Here is a 17848-nt window from a genome sequence, read left to right as displayed (position 1 = left end):
TGTTTTCATTTATTGCAGAATCAGTCCTTATAGATAAGAACACTAAAGAACATACTCTAGTCTTGCATTCTTGAATATAGTTGTGAGCCCAGAGAGCTAATAGTGATGGTGGGAAAGAAAAATTTTCTCCAGTCTTTATAGAAGCTGTATGGGGTGAAAGACATACAGAGTAATACAAAAGGATGGTGCTTTTTCAGAAATGGTTAGGGATGGTTACCTCAGAAAATCTTCTGTCCCTACTCTTAAGTCTTCCTATGAATTTGCCTATTTGGTTACCAGTGTAAAGCTTAAGCTGTTTTATAAGACTCAAAATAAAGGAGACCCAAACAGAGTGGCCTAATTACTGGGAGTAAAGGGACAACTTTCCTTTCAATCTTTCCTCTCTGACTTAAAGTACAGTAAGATTACTTCAGCTAAAGACTCACAGGGGGAACACCTCAGGTTGTTGCATTTTCATGTCTGTCACAGGAGCTGTAAACTCATTTTATAGCTCAGTGACAACAGTCTACATTTCTAGGAACATTGTGGCAGTCTTTATTTGACAGCATCAGTCTCCATTGACATCCATTGGTGAAATATGTGTAAAAACTCCTTCCAAGCTTTGTCTCATCAGGTAAAACACAGAACTTCTTGCTTTTACTTGGCCACCTGTAGAAGAGTTACAATAATATTTCCCTATGGCACAGCAAAGATGTACCACATTTTAAGTCTTCCACTGGAGGATACTCTAATGAACAAAAGCCTCTTCCCACCCCCTACTTGCTATGGCAGTTTCAGAGGAAAACAAGCAGAAATAAAGGAACTGGCTCACATCCAGCATGTGCAGCTTCACACAGTAAATAACAATCAACACTTTGGCCGCTTCCACAACTCAGCAGGCAAGGTGCCAGCAAATGCTTTTAATCAGTGCCATTCTTTGTTTAGCAATGCCCACTAACTAGTGCTAGTGAAATTTTTAGTTTCTTATTATTAGCACTGGCAGTAAAACAACAGTAAACAACACGACTAAAGATTTGAAATTAAAAAGCTCTCCCAAAAGCTCAATACACCGAACTTCATGGATGTGTCCCTGGCATCTGAATGGTGCTTATTGCTTCTGTCCTTACTTGTCACTGCAGGAGGGCATTTACAATCCTGACTTGACAAATAGGCAGGAAATATAATTAAACTAAATGCAAGCAGAAGCTATACTTCAGCAGTGCAGCTTGTTGTAAACACTTTGGCAAACAAAAGGTGCTCATCCAATTGGGAAAAGCTGTGTTTAGGTGAGCACTGCTTTGGCGACTTGCCTTTCACACATTCCCACGTGAGTTCTTTTGATCAAGCCCCTTCAGATCAGCTGAAATCCTAGGTGAGAGGAGGAGGAATAGCTCCATATTAGCAAGTGCTGGTCCCTTGGGTGTACTCCATTAGACCCACTCAAGAGATTCTCTTGTGCAGCAAGAACAGTTCTCTTGCAGCATGGGGAACATTACCAGTCCCTAAAAGCTGTATTTTAAGGTAGGTCAATTCCCTACTTTAAAACCATGGAGGTATTTATTTTGCTTTTCTTACATGAGGGAGATGGTGCTTTTGTTTATTCTAAAAGCTCATTGCATCCTTGAAGAGTGGGAGATTCACTGAGGAAGAAGTTGTACCAACAACCTTCTGCTAAATGTTAGTGGACTTGTGCCATCTTTATATAGCCGTATCTGAAAATAGAAAAGCCTGAATTTAGAACAAGGTATTTATGAAGCAGCCTCAGCATGTTGGGGGTGAAAAAATATTCTATATCCTGTCTCAAATGCTGATATGATTTTTTTTTTTGTGCTCATCAATCAACTGGTGTTGATTCTAAGTACTGACATCAAACCAAATTTTTTAGTTTAAAAATGAAGTAAGAACACTAAGTTTTGTGTTCCTGAGACGGATGTCTGAATGAAAGACAGTCAGGCTGAAAGTGTGTCCTAAGTCATGCTATAGCAGTACTTTTCAGAGTGGTTGTTCTTTGTTTCTTTCAAAGATGTGCAATGGTAAAGGCTGACAGGTCAATATTTGGTTAGTGCTAAATACAATGAAAAGACCAAGGAATTTCACTGCCTACAGCCTCCTGCCAGTTTTCAGAAATGGCAAAGAACAAAATTCAATGGAGACTGGTTTAGAACTGAAAATCAAACACTATGCTCATTATTTATATTTTATATGGTAATACATTTACCCTTTAACAAAGGTTTTGCTTTCCCCACTACTAACAACATTTTATCTCAGGAGAAGGGCCCCAGCAGTGCAAACAGAAGAACAAATGTGCTTACCTGCATAAATATTTATAAAACTGATCCTGACATTAGCATAAGTTGGAGCTGATTCACCAAGTACAGTGGGGAAAATCAGACACAATTGAGGCAGTGATGTGTATGAGGCTGCTGTGGGTGAGAGAGAGATGTGGTCTGTGGGAAGAAATGCTTCTTTCCTGCCCACACAGTGAGGTCAATATGCCTCATCCTGGAGGATCTCTGGCACTCAATGTCTGACACAAGGTCCCCCCCGTGTATGAAAACCTCACTGTCACATCTGTGCTTGCCCAGTCCACCAGGACTGACATTTTTATTTTATTCTGTCGCCCAAAGGGCTCCCCAGAGTGCAGGTCCATGATAAGGAGAAAACACTTGGCCATAAGAGCTCTCCTGTTCATGGTGATCATGGAAGGGCCAGAGCGGGCTTTGCGGCCATACATCTAAATCCTTTCGAGAAGGAGGAGTGAACAGTTCCGTAAGATAGGGGAGGATGTACCATTACTGCTTACAAAGGAGATATTATTCCTATAACTCAGTAAAAGACATGAGAAAAGCATCAGAATGGAATTTGAAGTTTAGCAAGGAATATGAACTGATAAATCTTTTAGCACAGCAAAAAACTGAAATAAACATATAAGTCTCCTTTAGACTGTTCTGAAACTTTCCTTTTCTCATATGTGGATACTTGTGACATTGCTTTTGGCAGCATATCTAAAATTTGTATCATAAGTCAAATCATTGGAACTGAATACTTAAATAAACCAATGTAAATGGTGCTTGATTTTTGCTGGCATATTTTCATGAAAACATGAACAGCATAGAGAAATAAAAAAGGAGAAGGCATTTCCCAGTTAAAACAGGTAACAAGAAGAATAAAAAGAGATAACTGGAGAATCAGATACATATAAAAAAGAGTCATCTATCAATCAGTTCAGGCCTAAAAAAGAGATTTCATTTCTCATAGTTGTATCATTCCTTATGGAGGTACATTGAGGCTGAAATTGCAGGACATAAAAACTTCTCGCATAGTCTGCAAAGTTTATGTGCCATAAACTTTGCCTTTGTTCCATAACTGCAGATTTTTGAGAACAGAATAAGAAATTAAGGCTGTTATAACTTAGGCTCTATTACAGGAGGTGGTACTATGCCTCTTTTTCAGTGAAGTAGACTATTGACTTGGTAGCCTGTGCATCAAAATTCAGTGCTTAATTCTGACATTTTAAGTCACAAGCAAAATCATAATCATGGTGTTGTTCTGATACTTGTAATTGCTCCAAGATAGTATGTCAGATACAAACACTGCTATATTCAGCCACTGAAAGTTCACTTTCGAAGTTGTTCTTGGCACTTCTTTTTTGTGAGGCTACTGTGAAGCTGGTCACAGTGTCAGAGATGCATAAATGGAGTGAGTAAATAATTGTTAGAAATACATAAAGTGCACATAAAATGCTTTCTAGATCAGTGTTTTTTCAGCCAGGAGTTTACTGAGAGCTCTACTTGACAGATATGGAGCTTGGCCAATGAAGGGTAAAGCATCTCCCTCAAATACACTGCCCACAGAACACACATTTCACTTTTAACACCAAGGAATTCAGTGTTCATTTTTCTCTCCTCTAGGGATGAACTTTGCTATCTCCAGCTCCTGGGAAAGTTCAGTTTCCCACAGCCACCAGCCCCCCCACTGGTACTTCCCACTTTGTTCCCAGGACGTGTTTGAGAAGGCTTTGATCAATGGCTGAGAAGCAATCTCTCCGATAGCCAGGAACCCTCTGAAAGGTTTGGCTGTCAGACCAGAGACATTAAATTAGGCAGCTGTCAATGTGGAGCCCACGCAGGCTCTGAAGCACTGGTATAATGCTCTCAGGCAACCCAGAAGGCTTTTTAGTGTGATAGTTAAGGCCTTTAAAGGTGTGTGGCAGTTAATAAGCCTGCCAGAGAGCAAAAAAGGTTGGAGTCTTTAGACTTTTAGTTTCATGCTGTGTTTACTGAATCATGCTGTCTTCTGAGTTATTGGCTCCTATTTCTTCTCTGACACTCACCGTATCGAAGATCTTTTAAGAATATTTCACAACGGAATTCATTGGGTTGAATGAATTCCATTACTTGAAAGCTAATATGAGAATCATTCACATAATTGGAGGGAAGAGCAACTGCACAAATGTCCAGCTGATCTAAAGAATATAAGCTCTGTCAGACACTTTCACTCAAAGGTAAATGCAGGTTGACCCAAGACTTGTAATAAACTTCCCTGACATTGAAAGACTTGACCTTGAGACTTTGTCACTTGTGATTTGCTGTTTCATTTGAAGATTTACCAGTGTTTATTTTTAGCACAGATGTAGATCTAAAGACATTTGTAAACAGAAATTAATTCTCTTGAAAGAAAGGAATTTTTTCTGTTTCATTTATTTCTGACAAAACCTGCATGTTGCTAATTTTGTTCACATTGATCAAAAATTTAAAGTAGAAAAAAATATAAAGATCCAAAATAATTTGGAAATTCCTGGGATCCATGACAGAACCTTGAGTCCAGAACAAATAAGATTTATCTATCAAGTCCATAGGACCCAAATGGTTGAACTGCACCACTGTGAAGTTTCACCAGCAGGTTATTTCCTCTCCTCTCATTTTGCAGGCTTAGGATCCCTACCTGAAAATGTGTATGTCCACTTGCTGTTTCAGAATTGCAGGGAAACAGAGAGACCATTTAGTACAAGATTTAATACAGAATTACAACATTTTGTATAAAAATTCTTTGAAAGTAAGAAAATTGGTAGCAAGAAAGCCAGGTAAAGGGATTTTTGAATGCTGCTGTCTCAACTGATAAATATTATCACTGAACCTTTTTATGTTAAGCTGTGCGTTATAAAGTACAATGTTTATAGCAGTTACAGTTAATATGCATCTCACCTCAGGAAGAAAAGGGGACAGACAGAGAAAGGAGAATAAGAGGTGTCTCCTTACTAAATTTTTAACTTACAGCATCATCAGAGCTGCATTGCACCAAACATTATTTCTCTAGTGTTGGTGATTACCCAGAAACCAAAATCCAACAATTGCCCATAACTCAAATACCGGGCTCTGTACTGCTTAGACCAGATGCTGCAAAAACATAACTGCAGTGAGCTGTAGCCAAAGACAACATTTGGCCGCTCGTATTCCAGTACATAAACATTTATATTCCAAACTGATGCACATAAAAGCTCATGTGGTAGAAAACAGCTCTACCAGCAGATGAGTTACACTGAGCATCTGGCTGGTAGAGCAGAAGGTCTGTACTGTGCTTCAAGTGTCAACCTGGCACTTGTGAGTCCCAGGGAGAGCACACCAGAGCACAGGACAGGGTACTGCCAATTCCAAATAGGAGGGGCTCACAAGCACACAGAGCAATACAATTCCACTAGAATTTAATATTGACTATTTTTTGTCTTTTTTTTTCTTTTTTTTTTCTTCACAATGACAATCTTTAGAGGCATTTGGTGCTCTGTGCTGCTATTAATACTGGATACTTAAAGTCACAGTCTTTTTGTATGTTTCTTAATTAGAGACTTGGCATCTACCCTTTTCAGAGATAATTCATGAGCAAGCAGCCACTATTATGAAGACAGTCCTTGGTAAGCTAGATGACATTTTTTTCCCTAGTGAACATAATGTGAAGTATCTCCGTGCAAGTCCTGAGACGAATAGAAGTGTAGGGACTGAGTTCATTAATACTTTCAGAAAGAAGATTTCAGTCTCTGCCAGTAGCTGTGAGACTAATTGAAACAAGTATTGCTGCTGAACACATTACTATCTGTAAATTTGTGACAACTGACAACTATACCCTAGGTCTGTCAAAATGTACTTCCAAATTATTTTTACTTGATACATTTTTGAAATGTTTCAAGTCTCTTTACTAACACTTGAAGGAAATACACAATGAATGTAGGCATTATTTATTGCTCAGTTTGCTAAAAGATTTTCACATAGCCTTGTTTGAGATATGGAAGAGTTCCCTCCAAGGCTGTAGTAAATGAATGCCAGGGCTTTTGTAAAATAATAACAAAATTTTTCATTGGCAAGGGCTGGTTATTTTAAAGTTTTTCTTCAGTCATCTAAAGTTGAGAAAACAATTGATCTCAAGCACAACAGGAAAACAAGAATTCAATTTAAAAAAGGAAGATTTGAGCTATGTGCATTATACATGTCTACTGAAACCCTAGAGAGAAAAAGAAGATTTACAGAAATCTGTCTATTGACTGCACAGAGGGAACTGTGAAAATCATTTAACAAACTGAGCAGTAAATAATGCTTACATTCATTATCTGGCTTCTAGGTTTACTTGCTTGAACTTCATTATGCTGTTGTATATTGTTTAGTTTATTAAGACAAACAAGTCACAGGAGTTTTCTAACATGGGAGATGTTTATCTTTAGTTTGAATTACTACTATCTGATTTTCTAGCAAGATTCAGAACTACTTTTTTTTTTCTCTATTTTATTGGCATTTCTATGCCCCAAATTTAGCAGGTTTATATGCATGAGGCACCACCTGTTCAGCTGCCATCACTATGTCTATCTGAAAAGACAAGTTGTTGGTACTTCTTTGTTCGTAGAGCCTCTTCATGTCCACAACACTGATGTTCAAGCACTGCTTTGTGCAGAGGGGTCAGCACCTCTGCAAAAGCTTTCAGCACAATGGGAATGTCTCATGCACTGATGCCCAGCAGAGATCCCATTTGATATTCAGAGTCACAGAGGGATGTAGCTCAAATGGTTTTAGTATTGATTTATGTTAGCCAAGAAAACCAGGTAGGAACCTTTAACTGATCTATAGTTTTCTTCTAGGCCCTCTTTTGTTTGGTCAGAAATTCTGCATCTGGAAAGAACCTACTCTGGCTAAGACTGCATGCTGTGAAGCCCTAAGACTTGTACAGTCATCAGATCTCAAGGAAAAGCAACTGCACCGACTGCTGGTCAAATGAAAACTCTTCCTTGCTTGTACTAGGGCTCCACATGGGAGGGTGAAAATCATATTTAAGCTCTAAGCTACTTCACTTACAAGAACAAGCTTTGGAGGACTGATGTAAGGGGCAAAATACTCTTGCACACGTGCCACTTCCACTCATGTTCACTTTGGGGTTTTTCCTCTCTGTTCTGGTCTGTATTAATCTTGAATCTGCATTTACTCATTGCAATACTAACATACAGGTTCAGTATAGAATTGAATGGGATCACAATGAACTGAAGACATCCTCTTGTCTCTGGGAGACAGGTGACACTGCCAATTCAGAGAAAGCTGATCCAAACTAAAATATTACTTCTTGTAGCATGAAAGCCTCTGTTTCATAATATACGTTCCAGAGATATAAACTAAGAGGATTATGTTGTCATTGTCCCCTGTCATGCTTTAGAACAGGTGGAAAAGGTCAAGTAAGAAAGCAAGAAAAATGGAATGGAGTTTCAAAATCTCTGTTTTGGATCATCACAGAGGTATTTTAACTCTTCGCGATGCCCATTTTTTAATCTCTTTTATAGTCAAACGTCCCTTGTCAGTACAAGATTTCAATTTGTACTAAATAATTTCTAATCAAGACATTGATTATCTTAGAAGATACATTTGAAAGACAAAAGTGAAAGACAGAACTGTACATCTCTATTTGCCATAGATCAGAGGCTGTGCAAATAGCATAGCCATAAAGATAAAAGCCATCCATGTGTAGGACACTGAGATACGTTTCTCATACCTTTCTTACCAAGTCAGTTCCAATTGCAGTGAAAAAAACAACTGTATTTAGTTTCTAGAATATCATGCATACAAATACATCAGAAAAGTTAAATAATTCTGAAAACTTTAACTCTGGTACTCAAAATTACATTGAGGTGTTTCAGCTTTTGCACAAGCTAGTGCATATCCTGCAAAATGCATGGTATATACTCAAATTTCATCTTCGTTATGGAACAAAAAATTGCAGTAGAAAAATGTTTTATACAGTAAAAATTATTTGTATGCAGTGTACCAACTCAGTTCTGCTTTTCTAAATCTCAATTACTTTTATAAAATTTATAATTTTCCTTTTGCTTTTTAAAACTCGAATTACAGGAGAAAATGTTCAAACACAAAACTCAAATGCTTTAGACAATCAATAAATGAGCTTTATCACCTCTAAAACTAGCTTCCATTAAACTTTCTGTGAGACTTAAAAATGCCACACACCATCAAATCATAACGGAAATATGAAAATTTCAGAATAAGTTATCATATTTTGACTTATGCACATAGATTGGTAGTGTAATGAGGGAACAGATCTTTGTGTTGTAACATTGTCAGATTTATTTTCTTACTATCATTCTTTGTCTCATTTGAAAAAGGGAAGTGTCTTAGAAATGCCATTTTCCCAATAAGTGTCAAAAGTATGGAGCTGCCTATTTAAAGCTCCAGTATGTGTCCACAGACATTCTTATGCATGTATGACTTCAACTTATGTTTTTTCTCTGATATACATCCAGGTAAGATAAATGTTCATGAAAAATCCTTTCAGTTTCTGGAAAAATCTAGCAGTTTCCCAACACAGGATTCTACAGAAATTTTTAAAGAATAATCAACCAAAAATGAAAAGATTATTAACATTTAAATTTAGCAGAGGAGCATCTTTTGTGCAGCAAAAGCATTATCTAGGTATTTTTAAAATTGACGTTTTTAGAACTGGGAGAGATCTATCAATGGACAGAAGAGAAAGAAAGACCACATGTTGAGTCCATGCTTGATAGTCTGTACAATTTATTGTGAAGTACCACTTGTACTAGGACTGCCACAGAGCCATTGGTTTGAAAGGTTAATGACTACAGCAATCACAATTTCAATTTACAAGAAATGGAATGACAGGAAGCCAACTACAAATTGGAAACGTCCCACTGTGATGGCAGCTGAGCAACAATTCATCAACAGCACAGGAATATTGTAAAGCCAGAGTTCTGGGGACAACCTTTTGAGCCTGAGAAGGGCTTAGGACTTATATTAAGCTCATTTTTCAAGGATAGTATAGAAGCTTAAAAATGGCTAAATTACCTAATATAGACATCAGTTCTCCCATGATAATTTTCCTTATAATAGTTGTTAGGTCGTCTGAAGGTGCTTATCCCACTTCCTTAGGTTTTCTTTAGTGTATCCCCTCTTCCATTTTAAATGCTGACTTTGAGTTCTACCAAAACAACCATTGTCCCAAAGGTATTTCAATAGACTTTGAGCATTCCCTGTAATTATACTCTACCTCTTGCTTACTCAGAGCATCAGCTCTACTACAGTGTGATCTGAGACTTCCGAAAGCTTTCAGGTGTTTATGTACACACAAAGATGCTCTGTGAGACCCTGTGCTCCTTCTGCCTGAATTTTGCATGTAATTTGTGTACAGTGGAAAATCAAATGGATGATAGTAAATTAACCTTGGTAATCATCAACACTACATAAATACAAGTGTATTTTGCTGCTTTCTCCTCTGAAGTCAGTCAGAACTACATGTAAGCAATTTGACGTCATAAATAACAAATAACTGGAGGCAAGCTGCCAAAAGTTCTGTTCATCCCTATCTCAGAACAGACATCCTAAAACTCAACAGGATTCAGGGAAATAAGCAGGCTGGAGTGAGATTCTACAGACAAAAGCTTTTCAATTAGTACTAATGTGCTGTAGGATGCTGCTAATTTCATCTAACAGGACCACAACATCAGCAGAACTACAGTAACTTAAGTTCATGCTTTAATTCATCTAGCTTTATATACTTAAATTATTGAAGAGAGAGTAAGACAGGCAAATATCAGGTGAAAAGCATAAAGCACAGAGGTAGGATCTGCACAAGTTTTGATGGCGTCATGTTAAATATGTGTACCTGTGTGTTTCATTAAATCTCTTCAGTAGTTTCCTTTCTTAGTGGAATGATTAAACAGAGTATCACAGATTCAGAGAATGGCTGGGGTTGGAAGGGGTCTCTGGAGATATCTGGTTCCACACTCCTGAGTGTGCAGGCCTACCTGAAGCAGGATCCCCAGGGCCATGTCAGAGAAATAACTTTTGGATATCTTCAAGCAGGAAGATGACACAAACCCAATGGGCAACCTGTGCTGGTGGTCAGTCACCCTCACAGTGAAAAGGATTTTCTGATGTACAGAAGGAACATCCTGTGTTTCACTTTGTGCCTATTGCCTCTGGTCCTGGCACCGGGCACTACTGAAAAGAGCCTGGCTCCACCTTCTTTACACCCTCCCTTCAGATATTTAGAGATGCTGGTAAGATCCCTGCTGAGCTTTCTCTTCTCCAGACTGATCAGTCTCAGCTCTCCCAGCCTTTCCTCAGGGGAGAGATGCTCTACTCCCTTAGACATGTTTGTGACCCTTTGCTGGACTCTCTCCAGTATGTCAATATTTTTGTTTTACTGGAGAGCCCAGAACAGGCCACAGCACTTCAGATGTGGCCTCACCAGGGCTGAGTGAGTGAAGGGCTGGTGTGGCCTCCCAGTGCTGCCTCAACCTGCTGGAAATGCCTTGCCTAAAGTAGAACAGGGTACCATTTGCTGCCTTCGCCGCATAGACACATCTGCTGGCTCATGCCCAAAAAAGCAAAGTCAGTCTCCAGCTGAGTGGCACCCAGGAGATACTGGTACATGAAACAGACACATGAAGCACACAGGCAGGGAAATATTGTCAGGATAGCATTAAGCTGGATCAGAAAGAGAGAAGGCAGGTGGCCTGTGGCAGGCAGAAGAGGATGATGGAGCACTGTAAGGGCAAGACAGTCTGAGAGCAAATCATGGGAGGCACTGCAATGCCATTGTGGGTCAGTACCCACCAAAGCCACTCAAGCTGTATTTGATAAAAAATAGATATGTGACAGGAAAGGTGAACTAATCAGCATAGACAATCTGCTCATAGAGCTGAAGTAGACCTGTCCTACCAGTTCTCTGAAGGGTTTAGAGAACTGTGATCTAGCACCATATTTTGCAGTAGAAACTGTTAATATGAAAAATAAAACAAACTCTAACTCAACCAAAAGTTTGAAATCATTCATTTCTGAAATCTAATTCTTGAGCTAAAGAATACTACTTTGAACTGATTTATCTTTATAATAGTCACTAGCCCTAGGCATGCTTTACAGCATTTTAGATCATAATTGATAATTTTGCAATGATATTATACACAGAAACATTGAATTTCATGCTTATTAACTCTAAATAGTCAAAGATATGTTACACATGCACATCTTGAATTATCATGTACTGATAAAGAAATGAAACATATGGATAAAGATGTATTACCATGTCTTACCATCAACATTCCTTTGTATAGATATAAGTAGAACTTACATCTTGGAACAGAAAAGCATATGAAGAGCTGGAATTCCTCTTTCCAGAATATGCTAAAACAGGTATCAATTAAAACACTTCCTTATAACCTATTCTCTTTCTCCATACTTCATTTTATGCAAAGAAATATCAAGGCTCTTCCTTTCTGAGACTCTAAAATAATTATTCTTGGAGAAACAGACAGAAGGCTTATTTTATCCACTATACTTTGTACCTTTTTGCCTTAGATAATTAGGGACATTAGATCATGATTTCAATGCCTGGAGAATACTGTCATTAGCAGGGGAATGTTCTCTGGAACCCTGAGGAAATGAAAAGCTTTTAAGAGCAATCACTGTTAATCACTAACATGCCAACATTATATACTTTCTGGAACTGAGGATGATACAGACAGGACACATTAAATGACTCTGTTTCACTTGCATTGTAAGTTTTTCATAAAAATATATGTTTAAAACATCCCTTTGCATGTCTTGCTTTCTTTACAGAATGCAGGAGAGCTAAGAACTCTGCAAAATTTACACTTCTTGTACAAGCTATTGAAGATACCCTCTCTGATTCCATAATGGAGCATCATTGTGTTTTTATCAACATTATACTTTGTTATGCAGTTTCATCTGAGTAGCAAATGCTATGGACAAAAAGTCGGCCCTTTTCACCCAAGAAGGGTGAAAGAAAAACTAAATCACAAGGTGATAAATGCAATTAAATTCATCTTCAGCTTCAGCTTAGCAGGAGACATAGCATCTGCACAATTTTAATACTTACAGCTGGCACTATAGATTAACATTTAACACTGATGATTAAAAATTTACTATTATTAGTTTTTTAATATAATATTTCTTTAATATTTTCTATCCAATGTTAACTGCATGCAATATTCTACATATTTTTTAATCTCATGAAAGATAGTAAAATAAATAGAGAAAAAGTCTATTTTTAAAGGAAACAGAGCTTAGTACTATTTACTGACATGTTTTTGAGTCTTATTTTTTTGCTGTACTAACCATGCATGCCTCACAAGTCAAAGCCAAGTCCAGCACTACAGGGCAGCTGTACACACTGGAAAGGAGTCAGACTACACTGATGTACTGGGGTCCTCAGCTGGGATCCCTGCCGAGTAAAACATTGAACCTGCCACTACATCACACATTATCAGCAAAAAAATTCCCAGTTACTCCCAGTAAAGGGATCTAGGGGATATAAGAGGTCTAAGAAGTTTATAGATTTGTAGAACTAGTAAGCTGTTCACCAAATAAAAAAGCCATCTAGTGCAGTTGAAATCAATTACTTCTTTTGACAGCTCCTGTGAATACTAAAATCAAAATCTTTCCTCTTACTGACCAAATTCTTCAGGATGCTTCCATTATTGCATCCTTAGACAAACAACCCCGACAAAACTTTCAATTTGTCTTTGAACAAAGTCCTACTATACTAAGTTATAATTATTCTCTTCTGCATGCTTTCTATTTTGTCTGCATCTTTTGGTCATTAAATAGCTTAATGACTTTAGACCAATTGTTTCAGAGTGATTGTTTCCTCATCTGATCAGACATGCAGTATTTAGCTACTGAATCTCATGAGTTGCACTGCTAGTCACTCTTACACAGCTGAGATTGCAGTGGCATATCCTGTAAACAGATTGTAAATTTTAAAAGGAAGTGCTTACATTCTTGAAACCTCTATATAAGATCTGAAGTTCCTTCTTTGTGAATTTACTCTGTGCTTCCAGCAGTTCAAGAGCTTCAGGTCTATGTCGTACTGTGGCCATTTCCATTTCATCTTCTACAGTGTCTGCAGAATACAAGAGACAGAGAAGGAAAACTCAACAAGAAATACAGGAGGTAGAAATACTTAACACTTTCAGAAAGAAATAAAAGGAAGGAAGAAAAGAAAATGAAAAAGAAAAAGAAAAAGAAAAAGAAAAAAAGAAAAGAAACAAGAAAAGAAAGTAAAAGAAAAAAGAAAAGGAAAGAAGAAAAGAAAAGAAAAGAAAAGAAAAGAAAAGAAAAGAAAAGAAAAGAAAAGAAAAGAAAAGAAAAGAAAAGAAAAGAAAAGAAAAGAAAAGAGAAAAGAGAAAAGAGAAGAGAAGAGAAGAGAAGAGAAGAGAAGAGAAGAGAAGAGAAGAGAAGAGAAGAGAAAAAAAGAGAAGAGAAGAGAAAAAAAGAAAAAAGAAAAGAGAAAGAGAAGAGAAAAAAGAGAGGAAGAGAGAACAAGCAAGAAAGCAAGCGAGAAAGCAAAAGAAAGCAAAAGCAAGCAAGCAAGCAAGAAAGAGAGAAAGAAAGCAAGAAAGAAAGCAAGAAAGAAAGAAAGCAAGAAAGAAAGCAAGAAAGAAAGCAAGAAAGAACATTCTCTTAAAGACTTGATTTTGCTGCTTTAATGACAAATGATGAGTCCATTTTGAGCTCATAGGAAAAGGGTGTCTATCATCTGCTTCTGGGGCTGCAAAGAATCGTGAACAGCAGAGATGATCCAGTAGCCTGCATATTATTTCATGAGTACTAATAGCAATAAACTGGACAGCCAACATCCTGCAAGGGCAGGCATGATACATTCAGTATGACTTTTCTGTTTCTAAAAGTCCTTGACAAAAGGAAACAATCTAATATAACTTTAGTGACTCCAGAAAACTGAACATTTTCCTTCAGTTAGTTAATGGATGTGAATTCACCATATCAGACTGGGGTTTTTATTGTGAAGTTGTCCTTTGGAAGGCATATGAAATTGAGATTGAGCACTCAGGAGCTGATCTTACTTTGAGTATCGTGTAACTGACACTTTGGGGAGGGTGAGCAGCCTAAGTGGGGAACATGATAGTTTTAGTGACCTCTTCTTTAGGTGAGTAAGAATGCAGATATACACATTCAAGGTTTACAGTTGTGTGTAGCCCTAAAACAGTGAGAATTAGCAATGCATTTTTTCCTAGGTACAGTCTTAAATGTGAAAGTTCAATAAAACAGGTGAAGGAACTTACAATATGTATTCATATATAGGGTGCCAGTCACTTCTGACCAAAAATTACGAATATGTGTGTCCATTTCTAAGTACTGCCAGCATAAAACATAACTTACGTAGTAGTCCAGACTAATTTAATGAAATCACTGCCTTATTCCGACTTAAGAAATATACCAACTATAGAAATAAAACAATACAACATGCCTAATTGTCACTTCTACAATGCTGAAGATACATATTTTATTTCATTAGAATCTGGGACTCTTTTTTCTTAGAATAAACTTTCATTTGGTTCAATATCCATAAGAGCAGAGAGAATACTCCAAGTAGTATTATGCCTACAGTTTCACATATTTTTTGTTCTGCTACAATGCAGTAATAATAGCTTTCAGCTGCTTGGGAGAAATTTGGCATGAGAAGATACAGTTCTGCTAAACAAAAAATGAGCAACCTTTAAAGAGATATTTAATAATATATAAACATTTTGAAAAATATTCACAAAATTTAGGGCTTTGTCCTTTCTCCTGTAAAAGATATGTAGCTGTTAGCACTCATCTCAGGAAGATGATCTCAGTGTGATCCAGATGATTTTTTTTTGTTAACTGCAAGTCAACACCAAGTACTTAGATTAAATTGGCAAAAAAATCAACCTGAGAATAAATATTCTTGAAAGCTCACTTGTATTTTATATTCAAATTGTTACATGGGATTTAAATGGGCTTTAGTTTAGACAGAAAAGGACTTAACTTGAAATGAGTTCTCTAAGCACCCATTTGTAAAACATCTGGCTACCTAGAGAGACATCTACAAGCTTTTCTGGAAGCTAAATGAATACACATAATAAATGTGAGGCTAGAGATAAAGGTCAGACAATGGGATACTGAGCATGATTTTTGGTATATCCTTAGCAGTAAGCATTTTTATTGTGTTTAAATGATTCAGTGAGAATGTAGAAGACTGCAATGGGCTGATGATGTTAATGAAAAGGTTAAGTACCACATTCTTCACATTCAATTTCTCTAGTCTCTTATAGATACAAATAATAAAAATATAAGAATATAAGAATGTAACAACTGTGATTATTAAAATGCTATACCATTCATGAGTCATTTGCAGTTTTTAAATTTTTTTCTTCACACTTCTAACTACCAGGCTGGAAAAAAAAAATCTATACTTTAAAATATGCGGGGAACATGTGTAAAAATTTATCTATTTCAAAGCACTTATGATTTCTATGGCATTAGTTATTTCAGTTCTTTGGTTTCTTCAGCCTAGAAAAGTTAGGAGTACTTTTTTTTTTCATAGAAATGAAATTTCATGTCAACTGAAAACCAGAAACAAGTTCACAATCCCTCATTAATATACTAAACAAAATATCCTTACTGATTTCACTAATGAGTGGGTTTCTTATAGATAAATAGTAAAGAGAGTTTTTAATGTGAATGTCATAGGAGATATGCTGTGAACCTTTCATTATTCATTAAAGAACTAAATGGTAAAAACATTGCAAAAAGCAAATGACTCTGTAAACAGTGGCAGCTGGAGAAACATGCCCAAAGCTAGGGCTCAGTTCATATCTTTAAAAATTGTGCACATGCATTTCCCTGCACAAACTCCAAATTATAGCCTCCCTAACCATTTAATAACTATTTAGCATGTTTTTCTTTTTCAAAACCATTCTTGAGTGTAGTCCTATCCTAGTGTGCTAGTACATGCACGTATCTAGGGAATGATGGTTTTAAATTTAGAGTTACTAGACTAGAGCACACAAATAAGAATAGTGTACTTTTACATGTTTTTTTCAATGGGAATGCTGAAATATGTTCAATACAAAAGCTGAAACAAGATTTTATGTGTTTAGATAACCTTTGTCAGCACATATTGATAGAAGTGTAGAAGTGCAAATTCAGCCTATGTATATTTCAACAAGCTACTTGTTTTAAAAATATTTCCCTGATAATTTCTAAGGAATTCACATCATGTGATTGTTATTGCAAGTAGTGCTGTTTTTATTCCTAAGACACTATAATGTTGCTTCTTTCATGCTATCAGAAATGAAATAGCACATGATGTCAAAATGGAATAATAACAATGTGTATCTACAATGGTAGTTTTATTTAACATTTTAGCTTCATATAACATTCTTACTTAACATAGCACTTCATTATTGAGGAGATTACAGAGAAAATTATTGAGTGCACCTTTTTTACCACTTGGTTGTCAAATAGGAAGTATTTAATACTAGTTTTAGTTCAACCTCTTTTCTGGTTTAGAGAATACTTTCAGCAAGAAAACATAAGTTTGACATGATCAAGGTTTCTGAGACTGACTAAATATATTTGGTTACCTGTGCAGACGAAGAGCTTTAATAGAAGTATGCAAGGAATAAGGATGTGTCACTCTCTCACCAACTTCAAACAAACAGATCAAACTTCTATTAATTCTGTTCTATTTCCTTTATTTATTCCATGCCCCTGGGAGTGTTAAGATTGGATGGGACTTTGAGCAACCTGGTCTAGTGCGGGAGGACTGGACTAGATGATTTTAAAGGTCTCTCTTCCAACTCAAGCAAACCTGTGATTCTCTGATTCCTTTTATTGTCTAGGGCTATATTGATCAGGTCATGCAGCTGAAAGCAACTTCTCCAGAAGGAATTATTATCAAGTGCCACAACAGTAACTGAGGTTTTTAAGGTACCCTATTTTCAATTAAAATATATCAGCTGAAGATACCATGAAAAAAATAAATCAGTATACATCCAGAAATTTAGCCCTTTTCATCTTAGAGATCTCAAATGCTTAAAAAGGAAAGCAAGTACCAGAGTTTTCACTACAGAGGAGCATATGAACGACAGTGAAGGGGGATAGCAAAAAGAAAGCCTAGATGTAGATCTGTGAAGTCTGGACATTTAGTAGGGGCTTGCATTTCTAGCCAAGTTGCCTTTGGTTGTCCTGGATTCACTAGACATGGGAAACTGCTCTTGCAGGCTTTTTTTACCTGAGATTGATTGATATGCTTTATCAGAAGAGTATACAGGCAGCACATGGACCATTCAGCTTCTGGTTTTAGGCGCTCATATTAGTGCCTAGAATTAAACCAAATTAATCTAGATTGAATTTGGTTCAGAGAGATATTTTAAAATCTGCTATAGGAGCCTATTTATATAGGAAGACATTATAATGTTATTACTATAATTAATCTCTATCTAGGTATAGATATGTATCTATGTATTGATCTCTCACTCACTCCCTCTGTCCCTCTATATTTATCTGTTACCTACCCTGGA

The 17848-nt window shown here is 36.8% G+C and overlaps 1 protein-coding gene across 8 annotated transcripts in view; it reads right to left on the bottom strand.

Moving 5' to 3' along the window:
• KCNIP4 (potassium voltage-gated channel interacting protein 4) overlaps positions 1-17848 on the bottom strand; it is a gene marked incomplete at both ends in the record, with an annotated part of 401165 nt that overhangs the window by 29916 nt on the left and 353401 nt on the right. For 7 of the 8 annotated variants that reach the window (XM_082281888.1, XM_082281893.1, XM_082281892.1 and 4 more), the window contains one exon: positions 13277-13401. In XM_082281888.1, the coding sequence (XP_082138014.1) occupies positions 13277-13401 (125 nt within the window). The remainder of the gene's footprint in view (positions 1-13276; positions 13402-17848) is intronic. The other variant, XM_082281889.1, reaches the window with a different exon arrangement.

Source organism: Coloeus monedula, assembly GCF_965178545.1.
Source record: "Coloeus monedula genome assembly, chromosome: 5".
In the NCBI taxonomy this organism is placed as follows: domain Eukaryota; kingdom Metazoa; phylum Chordata; class Aves; order Passeriformes; family Corvidae; genus Coloeus; species Coloeus monedula.
This window is presented reverse-complemented; position numbering and strand designations above follow the sequence as displayed.